Source organism: Dromaius novaehollandiae, chromosome W (genome assembly GCF_036370855.1).
Source record: "Dromaius novaehollandiae isolate bDroNov1 chromosome W, bDroNov1.hap1, whole genome shotgun sequence".
NCBI classification, from domain to species: domain Eukaryota; kingdom Metazoa; phylum Chordata; class Aves; order Casuariiformes; family Dromaiidae; genus Dromaius; species Dromaius novaehollandiae.
In genome coordinates, this window is record NC_088130.1 from 4,462,861 (window position 1) to 4,477,406 (window position 14,546).

The 14,546-nt window shown below is 38.4% G+C and overlaps 1 protein-coding gene across 5 annotated transcripts in view; it reads right to left on the reverse strand.

The window, feature by feature from the left end:
* The window catches only part of LOC135324134 (uncharacterized bromodomain-containing protein 10-like), a 68,928-nt gene that overhangs the window by 40,074 nt on the left and 14,308 nt on the right, over positions 1-14,546 (reverse strand). For all 5 annotated transcript variants that reach the window (XM_064499708.1, XM_064499705.1, XM_064499706.1 and 2 more), the window contains one exon: positions 10,551-11,986. In XM_064499708.1, coding sequence (XP_064355778.1) covers positions 10,551-11,986 — 1,436 coding nt within the window. The remainder of the gene's footprint in view (positions 1-10,550; positions 11,987-14,546) is intronic.

The following is a 14,546-nucleotide window of genomic DNA, read 5'->3' on the forward strand; positions in this document are numbered from 1 at the left end:
TCCAACCAAGCAGTTCCCTGAATAAGCTGAAACCTGCTCTCCTGAAGTCCCAGGTCTATACTGTGCTACTCTTTGCTCACTCCCCTCAAAATCTTGAGCTCTACTATTTCATGGTCACTACAGCCAAAGCTACCATCGATGATCACATCCCCAACCAGTTCTTCCTTGTTAGTGAACAGCAGATCCAGCTGTGCATCAGCCCTGGTTGGCCCATCTAGTCCCTGTTTCAAGAAGTTATCCCCGGCACCCTCCAGAAATCTGCTCAACTCCTTGCGTCCCACTGTGTTGCCTTTCCAGCAGATGTCAGGGAAGTTAAAGATCCCCCCAAGAACCAGGGTCTGCAATATAGAGACTTCTTCCAGTTGCTTAAAGAATGCTTCATTCATTTCCTCACCCTGATCAGGTGGTCAGTAGCCAACTCCTATCATGATGTCACTCTTACTGGCCTCTCCTCTCATCCTGACCCACAAGCTCTCAACTGCACTTTCGTCCATCCCATAGAAGAGTTCCATACATCCAAGCTGCTCCTTCACATAGAGTGCAACCTCCCTCCTCTCCATATCTTCCTCGACGAGCCTGTGTCCATCCATCACAGATTTCCAGTTGTGCAAGCTGTCCCATCATGTCTCAGTTATTCCAATGATGTCATAGTTCTGTGACTTCACGCAGCGCTCTATTTCCTCCTGCTCATTTCCCAAGCTGCATGCATTTGTGTACATACTCTTGAGGTAGGTGTCCCTTTACCCCGTTTTATCATTCCTGATGTCTCCCTCATTTCCATCACCCTGCACCCTTTGCTTTCAACCAATGTCCACCACTTCCTCATTTGACTATGGGTTGTCATCTCCCTCCCCCATCACCCCTAGTTTAAAGTTCTCCTCACCAGGTTGGCCAGCCTGCTGGCAAAGATGCTCTTGTCCCACTGTGTCAGGTGGATCCCATCTCTCCCTAGCAGTCCTCAAAGAGGTGGTTGTAAAAGCCAAATCCCTGTTGACTACACCAACTGCACAACCAGGTGCTGACCTGCAAGATGCATCCACTCCTCCCTAAGCCCTTCTCCTTCATCAGCAGGATCAAGGACTACTACAGCAATAGAACTGATAATTTCAAAACAAAACAAAACAAAAAAAACCAAAAAAACACACCACATGCTTTGATACATTGCGGCAGAGCAAATAAATAAATTTAACACAAAAATATTCAAATTCACTTACATTTAGGATCATAGGACAATTCAGGTTGGAAGGAACCTCAGGAGGTCTCTAGTCCAACCTCCTGCTCAAAGCGGGGTCAGCTATGAGGTCAGACCAGGTTACTCAGGGCTTTATCCACTCTGGTCTTGAAAACCTCCAAGGATGGAGATTGCACAACCTCTCCAGGCAACCTGTTCCAATACTTGACCGTCCTCATCACGAAAAAGTTTCTCCTTCTATCCAGTCTGAACCTCTCATTTCCACTTACACCCACTGCCTCTCATCCTGTTGCCATGCACTGCTGTGAAGAGCATGGCTCTGACTTTTTGACAGCCTCCTCATAGATATTGAAAGACTGCTATTAGGACATGCACGTGTCCTCCCCCCCACACACACACCTTCTCTTTTCCAAGCTGAACAAACCCAGTTCCCTCAGCCTCCTCATATGGCATGAGTTCTAGCCCTCTGACCATCTTGGTGGCTCTCCACTGAACACACTCCAGTTTAAACAAAGAAAACAAACCAATTTGTTTGGAAAAATTAATTCCGGATGCCCAAGAATCTGATTTCCACAATAAATCTATGAAGATATACCATTATAGATTCTCAAAGCACAGACATTCACAGCAGAAATGACTGTAGTGCTTAAGGATGTCACCCTCCCCTAGCTGTCTGCTACTGATCCCATAGCATATGGCACAGAACACGTGTGCACACTTTAACCATGGCAGTGAAAAGCCCAGTCATTTAGTTTAAATCCAACTTTGTCAGCAGTTTAAGTCACACTGCCAAACTGAGGTGTGCACAGGTTCTATGTGGAGAGTAACATCATGAAAGAGTTGAACGGGCACCCCAGAAGTGGTAACTTTTAAAACCACTCCAGCAAGATTGTGCTAGAGCTCTTCTGACTATATCCCTAGATAATGAAAATGTGGTATTGACAGTAAACATAGATATTTGAATCATTGCTCAGCTCAGAGAAAAGAAGGCGGGGGGGGGGGGAAGAATCTTATCAATGTGCATAAATACCTGATGGGAGGGTGTAATAAAAATAAATAAATAAATGACAAAGCCAGACTTCTCAGCAGTATGCAGTGGCAGAATGAGAAGTAATGGGCACAGGAAATTCCACTTAAACATAAGTTAAAAAAAAACAAAAACAAAAAAAACCCCACCCACCCACCACACACACACACACACAGGTTGCCCAGAGAGGTTATAGAGTCTCCACCCTTGGAGATGGTCAAAACCTGACTGGACAAGGCCCTGAGCAACCTGCTCTTCTAGTTGACCCTGCTTGAGCAGGGGGGTTGGACTAGATGATCTCCAGAGGTCCCTCCCAACCTCAACCATTCTGTGATATTATTTAAGTAATACCTTTCAGAGTATACTGAAGCACAAACACATTCTTATGTTTATTTTTTCCCCCTAGCTCTGTCCAGAAAATTCAGCAATTAAAAATATATCTGCTACATAAGGAAGTTATATACACTTTTTTCCAAGTCATATATTTCCATCCAAAAATACACCATTTGTTTCCCCCACCCCTCACTCCCCAGCTTTTACTAGCCAAACTTTACAAGCCATTTAATAACAGCTCCCACACATAACCATAAAAATTAATGTTGTTCTAGTACAAAAACTCACATTTAAAAAAAAAAAAAAACACACCCACAAGAACAAAAACAGAACACCCCCCCCCCCCCCCAAACAATAAATATCTATTCTTGAAGGCTTTGGCTAGACAAAGCTACAGCTAACCTGATCTAGTGTTGATGATAGTCCCACTTGGAGCCGGGGAGGGGGCTTAAAACAGACTAGATGACCTTCAGAGGTTCCTTCCAAACATTTTTGTGAGTCTATGATTCTATGGAATTAAGACTGCCTTGTGCATGCGCGCGCGCACACACACACACACACGAAATAAATAAGAATCTATGACTCGAGGCTGTCCTCTACAGATAAATAGTTTTTGCCCAATCTATTAGTTTAGGCTTCTCCTCTACAATGATGTATTAAGTTAATGATTAAAAAACCCTCCTCGCCAAAATAAATTTGTTTCCCCAGACTGAAACAAGAGTCCAAAAAAACATGAGCTTGACATATTTGAGGCCACTTTCTTAAAAAGCTACAGCTATATAAAAGCTATGGTGGTTACCCACCTCCTTGGTGCACTACAAGCATCTTCCCCATCCGGGAATAGCTACAACACTGAAAATAGTTCTCTGTCCTGCAGAAAGTTATTTTGATTAAAATTAAGAAATATTAATAAATTAATACTTATTTTTATCTCAGTTTCCATTCTAAGACAACATTTGCAGGGATGAAGGTTAAGCCTTTACTTTTTTTTTTCCTCCTCCAAATTCAAATTTGAATTCACATACAAACAATGCCTACTTAAAGGAAAAAACAACAGGGGGAAAAAAAAAACACCACACACACCACTACACACACCTGTTCTATTCCCAGTGGCCAACTAGAATTTTCAGACCAACATCATCATTGTATGTAGAAAACTATTTTGTATTTAAATATATACACAACAAAACAATATTAAAGGAATGCTATTTTGTTGCAAAGTGAAATATTCAAAGTTAGAAAACGCCAGACTATGTTACTCCTATGTAGCCTTATATTCACTCACTGATGTGACTGTACTGTGCTGTAATTGCTAATTACATACCTACATGCTGCCCCTTACCTTACCTAGGACAGAAGTAGTGATTCTCACCTCTTTCCCTCCCATACTGCAGGAGTAGCTCTACTATTTGTATATCATCTACTGACTCGCATCAATTTTGATTTTTTCATACTATACTAAGCTATAATTTGCAACAATTATTATATGAGAGCCAAGTTCTCTGAAGCTGGGGAGAGGCTGAGTACAGACAAGCAAGTTAAACTATCCCCACTTACGTGTAAGAGCTCTTTAAATGCTCAGTGAGCAAATCAGGAGAGTGCAATATATGAAGACTTCTTTTCATTCTCTACCAAAGGATAAAGATAACAAGCATTTTATTTCTCAAACTACAACACACATTGTCATAAATTAAACTATTATTCAATTACCTGTGGATACTATAAATTCATAAAGAGGTTTTGGTTTTAAGGAGGAGACTGTTGCACATTACCGGAGAGAAACAGACTTATACCTATAAGCTACTAGCATCAGGGCCAAAAATTTGAATTTGCAAGTTTCCTGACCTCACCTGCTGACTCAAACCAACTGTGATTAAACTGAAACAAAATTACTAGTACACATGCAAAGTCTGCAACAAATGACAGAGCAGTTAGCTAAACTTTTAGTTACCATCCCACCACTTTTGCTGAAAGGAAATAAATTCTGTCTTGGGGGTATGAATGCAGTAAAGTTTGGATTTTCTATAATTAAATTAATCAAGTAAACCCTTATTCACCTGTACACTGTGTGTTAAGCAGACACAAGCATCATTAACCTGGATGTTTTCTTGTCTGATGTTTTATGGATGAACAGGAAGGAAACGTATATTCAGCATTAGCACAAGCTAACAGCAGCATCAGACAACGCTAAATGGAATATGAAACTAACACTCCTCTCTAAAGAGAAAGTCCATTTCAAACTATGTGAACATTATATCAGAAGACAACTGAAATATTTCTACTTAAGCTTGAAATAAAATAATCCAAATTTCCACATACAACATTGTCCCTGATCTGAGACAATATTTTATATATCAAACCTAAATGTAAACCAAAATGAAATTAGAAAAAACAAAAAGAAATTTTTAATTCATACTGTTAAAAGGAATGGTGGCATCAGTTATCATAGGATAGAGATTTTTTTTTACTTGAAAATAGAAAAAAATCTAAAAATTTGACAACAATTTTTTGTTATAAAGCATGACATTTGAGCCCCTGTGGCTCCTGACTGAAGGATCAGAGTTGCTTCAATTATGTGATAACATCATAATTAAGGCTTACAAATGAAGTCTTTGCAGCATATGCAGCAGTCTCACTCCGGGGGGGGGGGGGGGGGGGGGGGGAACAGACACAGGACTAAAGGTGTTTCTTGACATATAACCCTAAATCCTTTATTTTACTATGACTAACACCAAGTTAAACTATCCAGTCCTTTCTAACTGCAAAAATTCTGACTTTTTCTACTTATATTCTAGCTGTAACTCTATACTTTGCTCTAACTGAAAAACTGTTTCATACACATAGTGTACTCTGGACATTTTGCAAGTGCAGAGCATGTCCCATTTTTACTTTATTTTTCAGAAATTTCCATATTGACACAAACGTGCATCTGCATATACTCAGAACAGCACAGCAGGTCTCAACAAGTGCATCAATTACACTGGCTTACAACACAAAACAATGTAAGCAAACACAATAAAATCTCGGTGGTTCATGTTTTTGAAGATATTAGTGCTGACTCTGAAACCCTGTATCTTGATGCATCAAGAGCCTTGTTACAACTTGTAAAAACAAAATGTGTTTCTATAATACCTCATTTTATATTTCTAACACAGTTAATGGGCTGTCCCAAATCTGGACAATTGATGATGCTACAGTAACAAAGTCTTTATAACTCCAAAAACAAAGATAAAGGTGAAGACGAAACTCAGGAGGGCAGTTTACTAGAGACTACCAAATCATACCCAGGCTGTTAAGTTCATACCTTGACATTCAAGTAATGCTGACTTTCATATTAAAAAAAACTACTGATATTCTAAACAGATAAATTTGACTGTGAGATGGTAGAAAACAGCAGATTTTAAGCAGGTGGATTGCTATGAATCTCTTAGAACATGAATACAGGGCATAACATTTACATCAAGGTTTTTCTGAAGGATAATGTTTCAAGAAATCACTTGAGTTATGACAAGTATGTGCTATACTAAAATGGATCTTCTACACCAATTAGACCAAAAAAAAATTCAATTAACAAAAGGCTGCTTCAACCTTTGCTTTGGCACATCCCAATTAATCCAAACTGTAAGAGCCCAAAAGAGCCACCCCCCTCCTGGAGGTTTAGCTGACTAGGCTCAGGGCCAACTTAGCAATAGTGCAGCTGAGGGCTGCCCTTCTTCCCTCTGGTGATGGTGGGGAGAGCCACTGCCAGACAGCACTGCTGGGAGGCATCAGCCAGGGCTGACCTCCCTTCCCACAGGAGCTTTGATTCTAATGCTGGGCCCCCACCTGAGCTACAGTTACAGCTGGGTCAGTCATGCCTGTGCCTGGTCATGTACCCTGTTGACCTGGACCCTGACCCACAGACTGACTTCCCAGCTTGACCTCAGACCTGCCTCATCACTATGGACTTGCCTAGCAATCACTGGACTGTGGCTGACCCTGGTTATTGTCTCTGGACCTGATCTTGACTGGCTGACTTGCCTTCCTGGCTTGACCTCAGACCTGCCTCGTCACCATGGACTTGTCTGATGACCTGGACCTTGGCTGAACCTGGCTGCCTTGCTTGCCTCACTCAGGTACATGCATACGTAGACTGTGATCTTCTTGGTGAGGCCACTACCCTGCCCACCTTGTTATGCTCAGCTCCTGGCTCCCCTTCCCTTAGGGAGCAGCTGGCCCTCACTGCTCCCTGACACAAACAGCCTCTGATCCCTCCTTGTTTTTCCAACTCCTCTGGGTTTCAAATCTCACCCAATCACTCCTTCATGCATGCAATCACAGAATTGTTTCTGCATTGTGCATTGCACTGCAATCCTTGGTATATCAATTGTAACTCAGTACAGCTGACTTGGAACTATGATGATGCTAATTATCCAGATCCTGCAAGTCTAAGAACACAGAGATTTATAGCCTAATTTACTTGGAACAAAACCAGTTAAAACATACATTTCATTTGGATGTCCAGCTTACTAGTTGTTTACAGAGTTTCTCTCTGTGAAATTATTTTTCTGCCAAAGAACGAAGACTTGTCCGCCCTTGGCAACTCATGATCTCTCTGAAAAGATGAAAATACTTGCTTTTCACATGTCTTTTCATCCCTAGCCTACAAGCACAACAAAACTCGGCCTAGGAGAACGTCGCTGTCTTGTGAGCATGCAGACATGTGAGATGCCCATGTTCTACTTAATAGCACAATCTACACTAAATTTAGACATACGATATACATTCCATCATCTCCAGTACAACTCTGATCAATACCGTTGTTACAGTACACTGTACAGTTCACAGTAATAACTTTCACTTTGCCTCAAAGACTAGATCAGGTTCATAAAGTGGTTACATCTTCCTATTTGTAACACTGTAAATCCATATCTACAACAGGTTACGGCAATGTTCTCAATATGTTCTGTTCAGAACAGTTATGAAAAGTCTTCAGCTAACACATAAGCTGTCTTTATTCATGAATGGTATCTTTTGGATTTTTTTGGCTACTGTTACAACGGGGGAAAGTGCTAGCCATCTCAACAGAAATATGAACTGTAACTCAAATTAAAGTTGTATTTAGCTGCTTAAACAAGAAAATTCAACTTGTCAGGAATAAAAAATAAATAAATAAAGGGATTCCCCCCAAAATATGAGCACAGGTAAAGGGCAAAAGATGACTACAAGAGATAGGACCCTTCTTATCATGTCAATGACATTCTTGTTCAATCTGCAGATGACAAGCAATGTTTTATGCTTGCCATCTGGATGGAAATGGACATGGACACCTGGGCATAATATAGACCATGAGATCAAATAGTTATGAAGACAGAAATAGTGTGAAAAAAGAAATTCCTTCCTCCTACAACAGATATACCTGAGCTGCATACACGTCTGTGTGCATACGGGTTGCAACCTTCCATGCAGACACCATCAGAACATGCAACAGAAAATTGCATGTACCTGCCCTGGACATCCATCTGCACTGGTCTGTTATTCTTTCCTTTTACCTATCTCAAAGTGACAACATAAAAGACTAATTCTACTGTTGCAGTGTTCTTTGACTACAAAAATAAGTATAATTAAAAGCAATGTTCAATTGAATAATGGCATTATTCCTCCATAGATACTGGTCTATGGTTAGAGAAAAATATTCTCAACAAAATTGTAATCCAATATTTTCTATATTAAAATCACCACTGACAACCTAAAATTCCTTATGCCACAATGTGAAATTGAGGAGGAACATACCTTCGCTAACCTACTGCTGGATTTGCTACTCAGGCACGGAAAAAACTCAAATTACAACTGAAGTAACAACTGTTTCATTTCCACTACTTTTAGCAGTGTATAATATTATTTTTTGCTGTAATAAACTTTAAAAAATGTTTTAGGATCCAGATAAGTTTCTAATATAGCTCAGCATATAAAATAAAGGATGATGATAAATAGTTTCCAAGACTCATCTAACAACAAATCCCATTTCAGTAAACTAGTCAAGCATTTATATTTTGTGCACCAGAGAAGAATCAAATTTCAACTTATAGATAATGATTTCCATTTTCTGTAATATTAGTTAACACAAAGTAACTATGATAACAGAATCATTGTACACTGGATACTAAAAAAAAAAAAGAAATCCCAATATATATTACAATATATTCAAATGAAAACTGAGAAGAGCAATGCTCCCCTTAACTGATTTCAGTTTTATTAATCAACTTTGAGCACTACCATCATCTGTGGCAACAATTAAAAAGCAAGAATTTTGAACTAAAAGCACTCCCCATATTTACATCCTGACCTACACCATGCTGCAGTCAGCACCATAATTTCCACTAAACATGCAAGATTAAGCCCTTGCTCAGTTAAAGATTAAACATACTCCTTGTGAAAATTCTCCTAATTTGAATATAATCAGTATATTTCTCTTTTTTTTTTTTTTTTTTAAAAAAAGTATAATTAAGTATTTCTGTGAGCACTGTTAATGATACCTCTGTTCAGAGAAGTTTAACTGGTCATATGTTAGTACATATAGCTGCTTTAGCAGTACTTCTTTTTCCATTGTTAAACACAAAATATAATTTGTAATTATAAAAGGATTTTTCCTGTTGTTGAACAGGGCAATAGGTCAAAATAACTACATATTTAAATTTTTATTTTTAAAACAGAGAAATAAAGAAAATCTGGCTTGACTTTTTTTTTTTCCCCCAATAATTTTCCAAATGAAAAAAAGCTCTTACATTTGCATTTTGGGTTACTAGTCATGAATTTGTTTTTTGTTGTTTAAGAAGAACTCAAACTGATGATAAAAGGAGAGTGGAGGAAAAGGAGCTTGGGATTTATAGGGCAAGATAAAAGTTTGGGTATTTTGCACTGATACTTTGGATCCAAAATGTGTTTATTATATCAGTTTTAATCTTCCACTAAAACTCCTGCTAAAATGTATTGACGATAGTGTTTTAAATAGTCTTACCTTTTTAGGGATGTGGGGGGTTTTATACATATTTTTGTTTTGGGCCCTTTGCTTCACGACTGCAAAGTGATTTCCCTGATATCTAGTTGTCATTATACAGTATCCTGAAAGTAAACCTTCTGTTGCTTACATAAATGCCGTGTTAGAAACAGTCAATTAAAACATAATGCATCTTAGCCCATGGTTCAACAAGAGGGCAGATCCAGCCTCAGGGTGCCTCATGCCAGATCAAAAATGCTTCAGTCACATGATAATTTGTACTGGTTTAGTACATTGTAAGTTTACTAATTTCAAAATGGTTTGAAAAAAAAAATTTCAAGGAGAACTTTATCCTGGAAAACTTACTGGATCAGGTATTGCCTATCTATCTGTACTACTCTAAGTTATGACAATATCCAGTTGAGCCATATCTGAAATAAAAAATACCATCTGCATAAAGCCTGTATGAAGTGGTCTGGCTAATTTAGCAGAAGTGTGATCATGGGTCTGTGGTCAAATCTGTACTCCTAGGTGATTAAGATTACACAGTTCTAGTAGCAATCTAGTAAAATCATGACCTCACATAATTACTCTACATTTCTCTGCAACTAGTATGAAGTAATACTATCAGAAAGGGGAGAAATACGTCCACAATTGCTACAAGATAAAGTAGTGTGAAACAACTTCAAAGTATGCTCCCCAAAGCAGATTCATTGTCCTAGATAATTCATTGGGAGAGCTTTTGTTACAAAAAGTATGTTCTCTCTGGGTAAAGTCTGCACATGAATCATGGTTTAATCAACTGATGAGCCTGTTTTATATGCTTGTGTTATAAAATGGGAAACTTAAATTAAAATTAACATCAGAAACGTTTAATGCAATAATGCTGTCCCAATTCACAAACTAAGATGTGAACTATTCAGACAAGGAGACAATTTTAAATACGCTAAACAAAAACAAAACAAAACCCCAACATATCCTTTATTTTTAACACAATTAAAAAAAAAATAAAGTCGACTTACCAGATTTATGCTTGTGTTTTGCTGTCTTTTTGATTATAAACAACTTGTTCTGGATCTCAGATTTATAAGATTTGAATGGATGAGGATGAATGTCACGCTTCCTTTGCAAGTCATCAAGTTTTCTCTGTAGATTTTCATTTAAAGTATCTTTTAACTTTTTTTTCTTTTTCTTCTTTTTTGCCAGCATTTTAGCAAGTTTTAGTTTCTTATTATTTCGCAGCGAGTTCTCCAACATTGTTTCTTTAGCAGTTTTGTGGCAAATCATTTCTGGATTGCCATTATGACTGCCATTGACATGCATTTGGCAGGTTGTCAGGGTATTCTCTTTTAATAGGCTGGGCTCAGTTTTTACTATGGAAGCTTCATCACAGTTCTCCCCATTTTCTACAACCCTAATTTCTCCTGTGCCAAGTAGTTCTCCAAAGCCAACGATCTCTCCTGGGCTAATCGTCTTCTCCAAGTTCTCTTTACAGGAACCAGCTTTTTTGATGTCACAGACTCTTTGAGTTTTTATTTCACAGTTAAGTTTTATTTCTTCTGTGGTGACACTAAAGCTATCCAATTGAGTTTTTTTTCCTGGACAGCAAACAGTGTAATTAAAACTTTTCCCTGGTTCTGTGTTGGCACAAGGTAGCAGCTCTTCTCTGCCATCAGATGCAACTTCCCCATTGCTTTTGTTTACATGTTCACATTTTGCTTTCTCCAATTTAATCCGTGGTACTTTTTTTACTTTGATGGCAGGAGTTGGAAATTCTGGGGCCTGAAAAGGTTTTTGTTTGTAAATTCGAACATCTGCACCACAGAACTGTGGAAAATGAACATAGGCATTCTCAAAGTAGTCATAACCAAGGATTACTTCTCTGCATTCATGGATAGGCTGACCTAGCACAGCATCCTGGACATCTTTTTGCGTTTCATACACAAAGTCGCAGAGACCTTTTAGCAGCCACACTTTTTGGTGGAACGGGAGCTCGTGAAATGGTTTTTCCTCCAAAGGATTAACTTCTCCAAGGACTTCAAAAAATTGGGGACACAGCCCAAGTTTTTCTGCACAGCCACTGGGGTCATCAGTTTGCCCTACAAGAGTATACCACTGCTGTACTTTCTGTCTAAGTGCTGCTTCCCAAGTACCATAAGGAAGTGTCGGTTTTCGATGCAAGGTAGATCTGCGATGAGGAGGACTTAACAAAGAAGTCATTATTTTAGCTAAAAAAGCATTACACTGAGGCATCAGAAGACAACGCTCCAATTCATAGAACACTATTTCAGGTAAGTTTAAAATCTGTTGTGCTAAACAAAGGAAGTGACCAATAGCTGGAATTTCCCACATTGTCTCCATCCTTGTAGGTGCTGCTTGAGCTAAAAGTGCTTTTTCCCATTCTTCCATTTCTTTCTGACTAGCTTCTTCTGCTTCTTTTCTTTCTTGCTCTCTCAGCCTATTGAAATGAAAAAAATTCAAAAATTCAGATAATAGATATACTAAAAGAAATAGTGAAGGGAAATTAGAACTATGGCACGATAAACATACATATTTCAAAGTAACAAAACAGCACTAGATTTTTTTTAAAATAAACTTTTACCTTTAAAGCACATTATCAAATTACATACAAAATACTAATGTTAAACACTATTTAGAAAATATTAGATGTAGGGATGCCCACGTGACCTTAATTCTATATCCATTTACTCTTACATTATGAGACCCACTTAATTCAGTGTCCACACCATTCACAAAGGGCAAGAATCAAGACTGTTTGAGCAAACCTCATTCTACTATTTATAAATTTAAACACCTGACTCCCATCTTAAATTTCTTTTAATATTTTCATGAGAATATCTATAAGCTATCTAAAGACCACTTTTTCACAGATAGTAAAGACACAGATAGGTGCCTAGCATAATTTTCAGACAAACCAAAGTCATATAGACACTTAGTTCCCACAGAAATCAACTAGTTCAGTGTCTGTCTTTCATTGTTGCTTTTCAAATTTTCACTAGGCATCTATGTCTATTCTTAGGTATCTAAATGCCTTTAAAAAAGTTAGCGTTTCACACAACATTAATTCTACAATTACTACTTCTTAACTATTACTTATTCAACTAAGTAGTCCAGTGGAATATTATACAGTCCCATGAAATGAAACTGATAATCCAAAGAACAAAGGATGAGAACAATTTAACAAAAGGAAGACTTATAAACAAAATTCACAATAAAAACCAAGTCAGATGCTGTTACACGTATACACAACACAAAAAAAGTTTTGATGCTAGTATCAAAATATTCAACAAGTTAACTGCAAAAGAGTAACCTTTTCACGGACAAGTTTTTTTGTTGTTGTTTAAAAACAAAACAAAAACACACACACATTAGAGCTACCATGATGAGTATACCACTGGGAGACCCACTTGGCAAGAAATAGATAAACCATGAGAAAGACCTCTCTACAAAGGATACCTTCACAGCATAAGTAGTAGCAAAAGGAATTCTCAAGGAGTAGGCTTTCTGTAGAAATAGTTCCAGAAAGAGAAACCATACTTTGTGATATTCTTCCAAAACATGCATCCAAAGAAACTTGCAAATCCCATGTTTTTTTGCAAAAAGCAAGAGATGGAAAACCAAGCTACTGTTTAAAAGATTTTTTTTTCTCCTTTCAGTAAAAAGTTCTTCCTACCCATCATAAGGTACCACTGATTCACAAGAGTATATGAATATTTATAGCAAAGGATTAGCCATTAATCTGGACTCCAGGGGGGGCAATTTCTTCAGCCGTACATGAAACTAAATTTTGCAGTTCGGAAGCAGCGTGTCCTGCTTGGCCTAACTAGGAAAGATGCTTTCAGCCCCAGTTGGGCAGCTAACTTCAGGGCTAGAAGATACATGCATACTGATTGGTCAGCTAGATGGCCAGAAAGCATGTGCTTTTATTTGGCTGGCTGACCACCTCTAAGTAGGTTAAACAGCACGTGCTACCTATACAGGCAATTGATCTGCCAGCACTCAAGTCAACGAAAACTGTATGTCTTTAAATACATTGAAAAATTAAGATTATTTGCAATATACAAGTAAATTGGTGATACATGGAGAGGGGACCCTTCTCCAAGGCTATGCACGGTAAAGAGCTGTGTTAGCTTTGAAAGACAAAGTTTGAGGGCTTTTTTTGTTTGGTTTGTTTTGTCTCTCAAGCTACAGTTAAAGTACGCATGCTTACAAGCTTCGCTGTCTTACAAAGCAAACCAACCAACCAACCCAACTGAAATATATCACAAATGCTGCATGGAATAATACACCTCTTAAATTTTGTGTGACTTCATGTTTTTCTATTCTCATAAATTTATTATATACTGTCTAAACTTGTTACCACAGCCAACAAGATGAGAGGCCAAGTTAGTGAGATAACAAGAGTGGTACAGGTAGAGCTAATTAGCCTTTGGCTATCACAAAGAGAAGCACCAGCAAGATCACAAAGCTAGACCGTAGTTATGCATTTTGGTAGTTCTTGTGCTATTGCTGTGTGGAAAGACAGTCCAAGGAGAAGTCTGATAAAAGAAAATGTAGCTGTGGACTCTTTCAGTCTTTCAAATGCTATTAAAAGTTTCATAACACTAACATAGTAGCAGCTTTTAAACCATATTAACTTTTATAGTGCTTCAACCCCCCCCCCCCCAAGAAAAAAGATAAATCAAGAACTGCATCAAAGTTCTGGGTTCATAAACTCGGGACCAGGAACAACACTGCATACTGGGGGGGGCAAACTGTACAAGATAGATATTGATAAACTTGACCAAGTCCAGTGGAGAGTCACCCAGATGGTCAGGGGGCTGGAGCACATGCCCTATGAGAAAGGACCTAGAGAAGAGAAGGCTTAGGGGGAACCTAACAGCAGCCTTTCAATACCTACAAGGATGCCATCAAGATGATGGAACCAGGCTCTTCACAGTGGTGCATGGTGGGAGGACAAGAGACAACAGGCATAAGTTGAAACAAGAGAGGTTCAG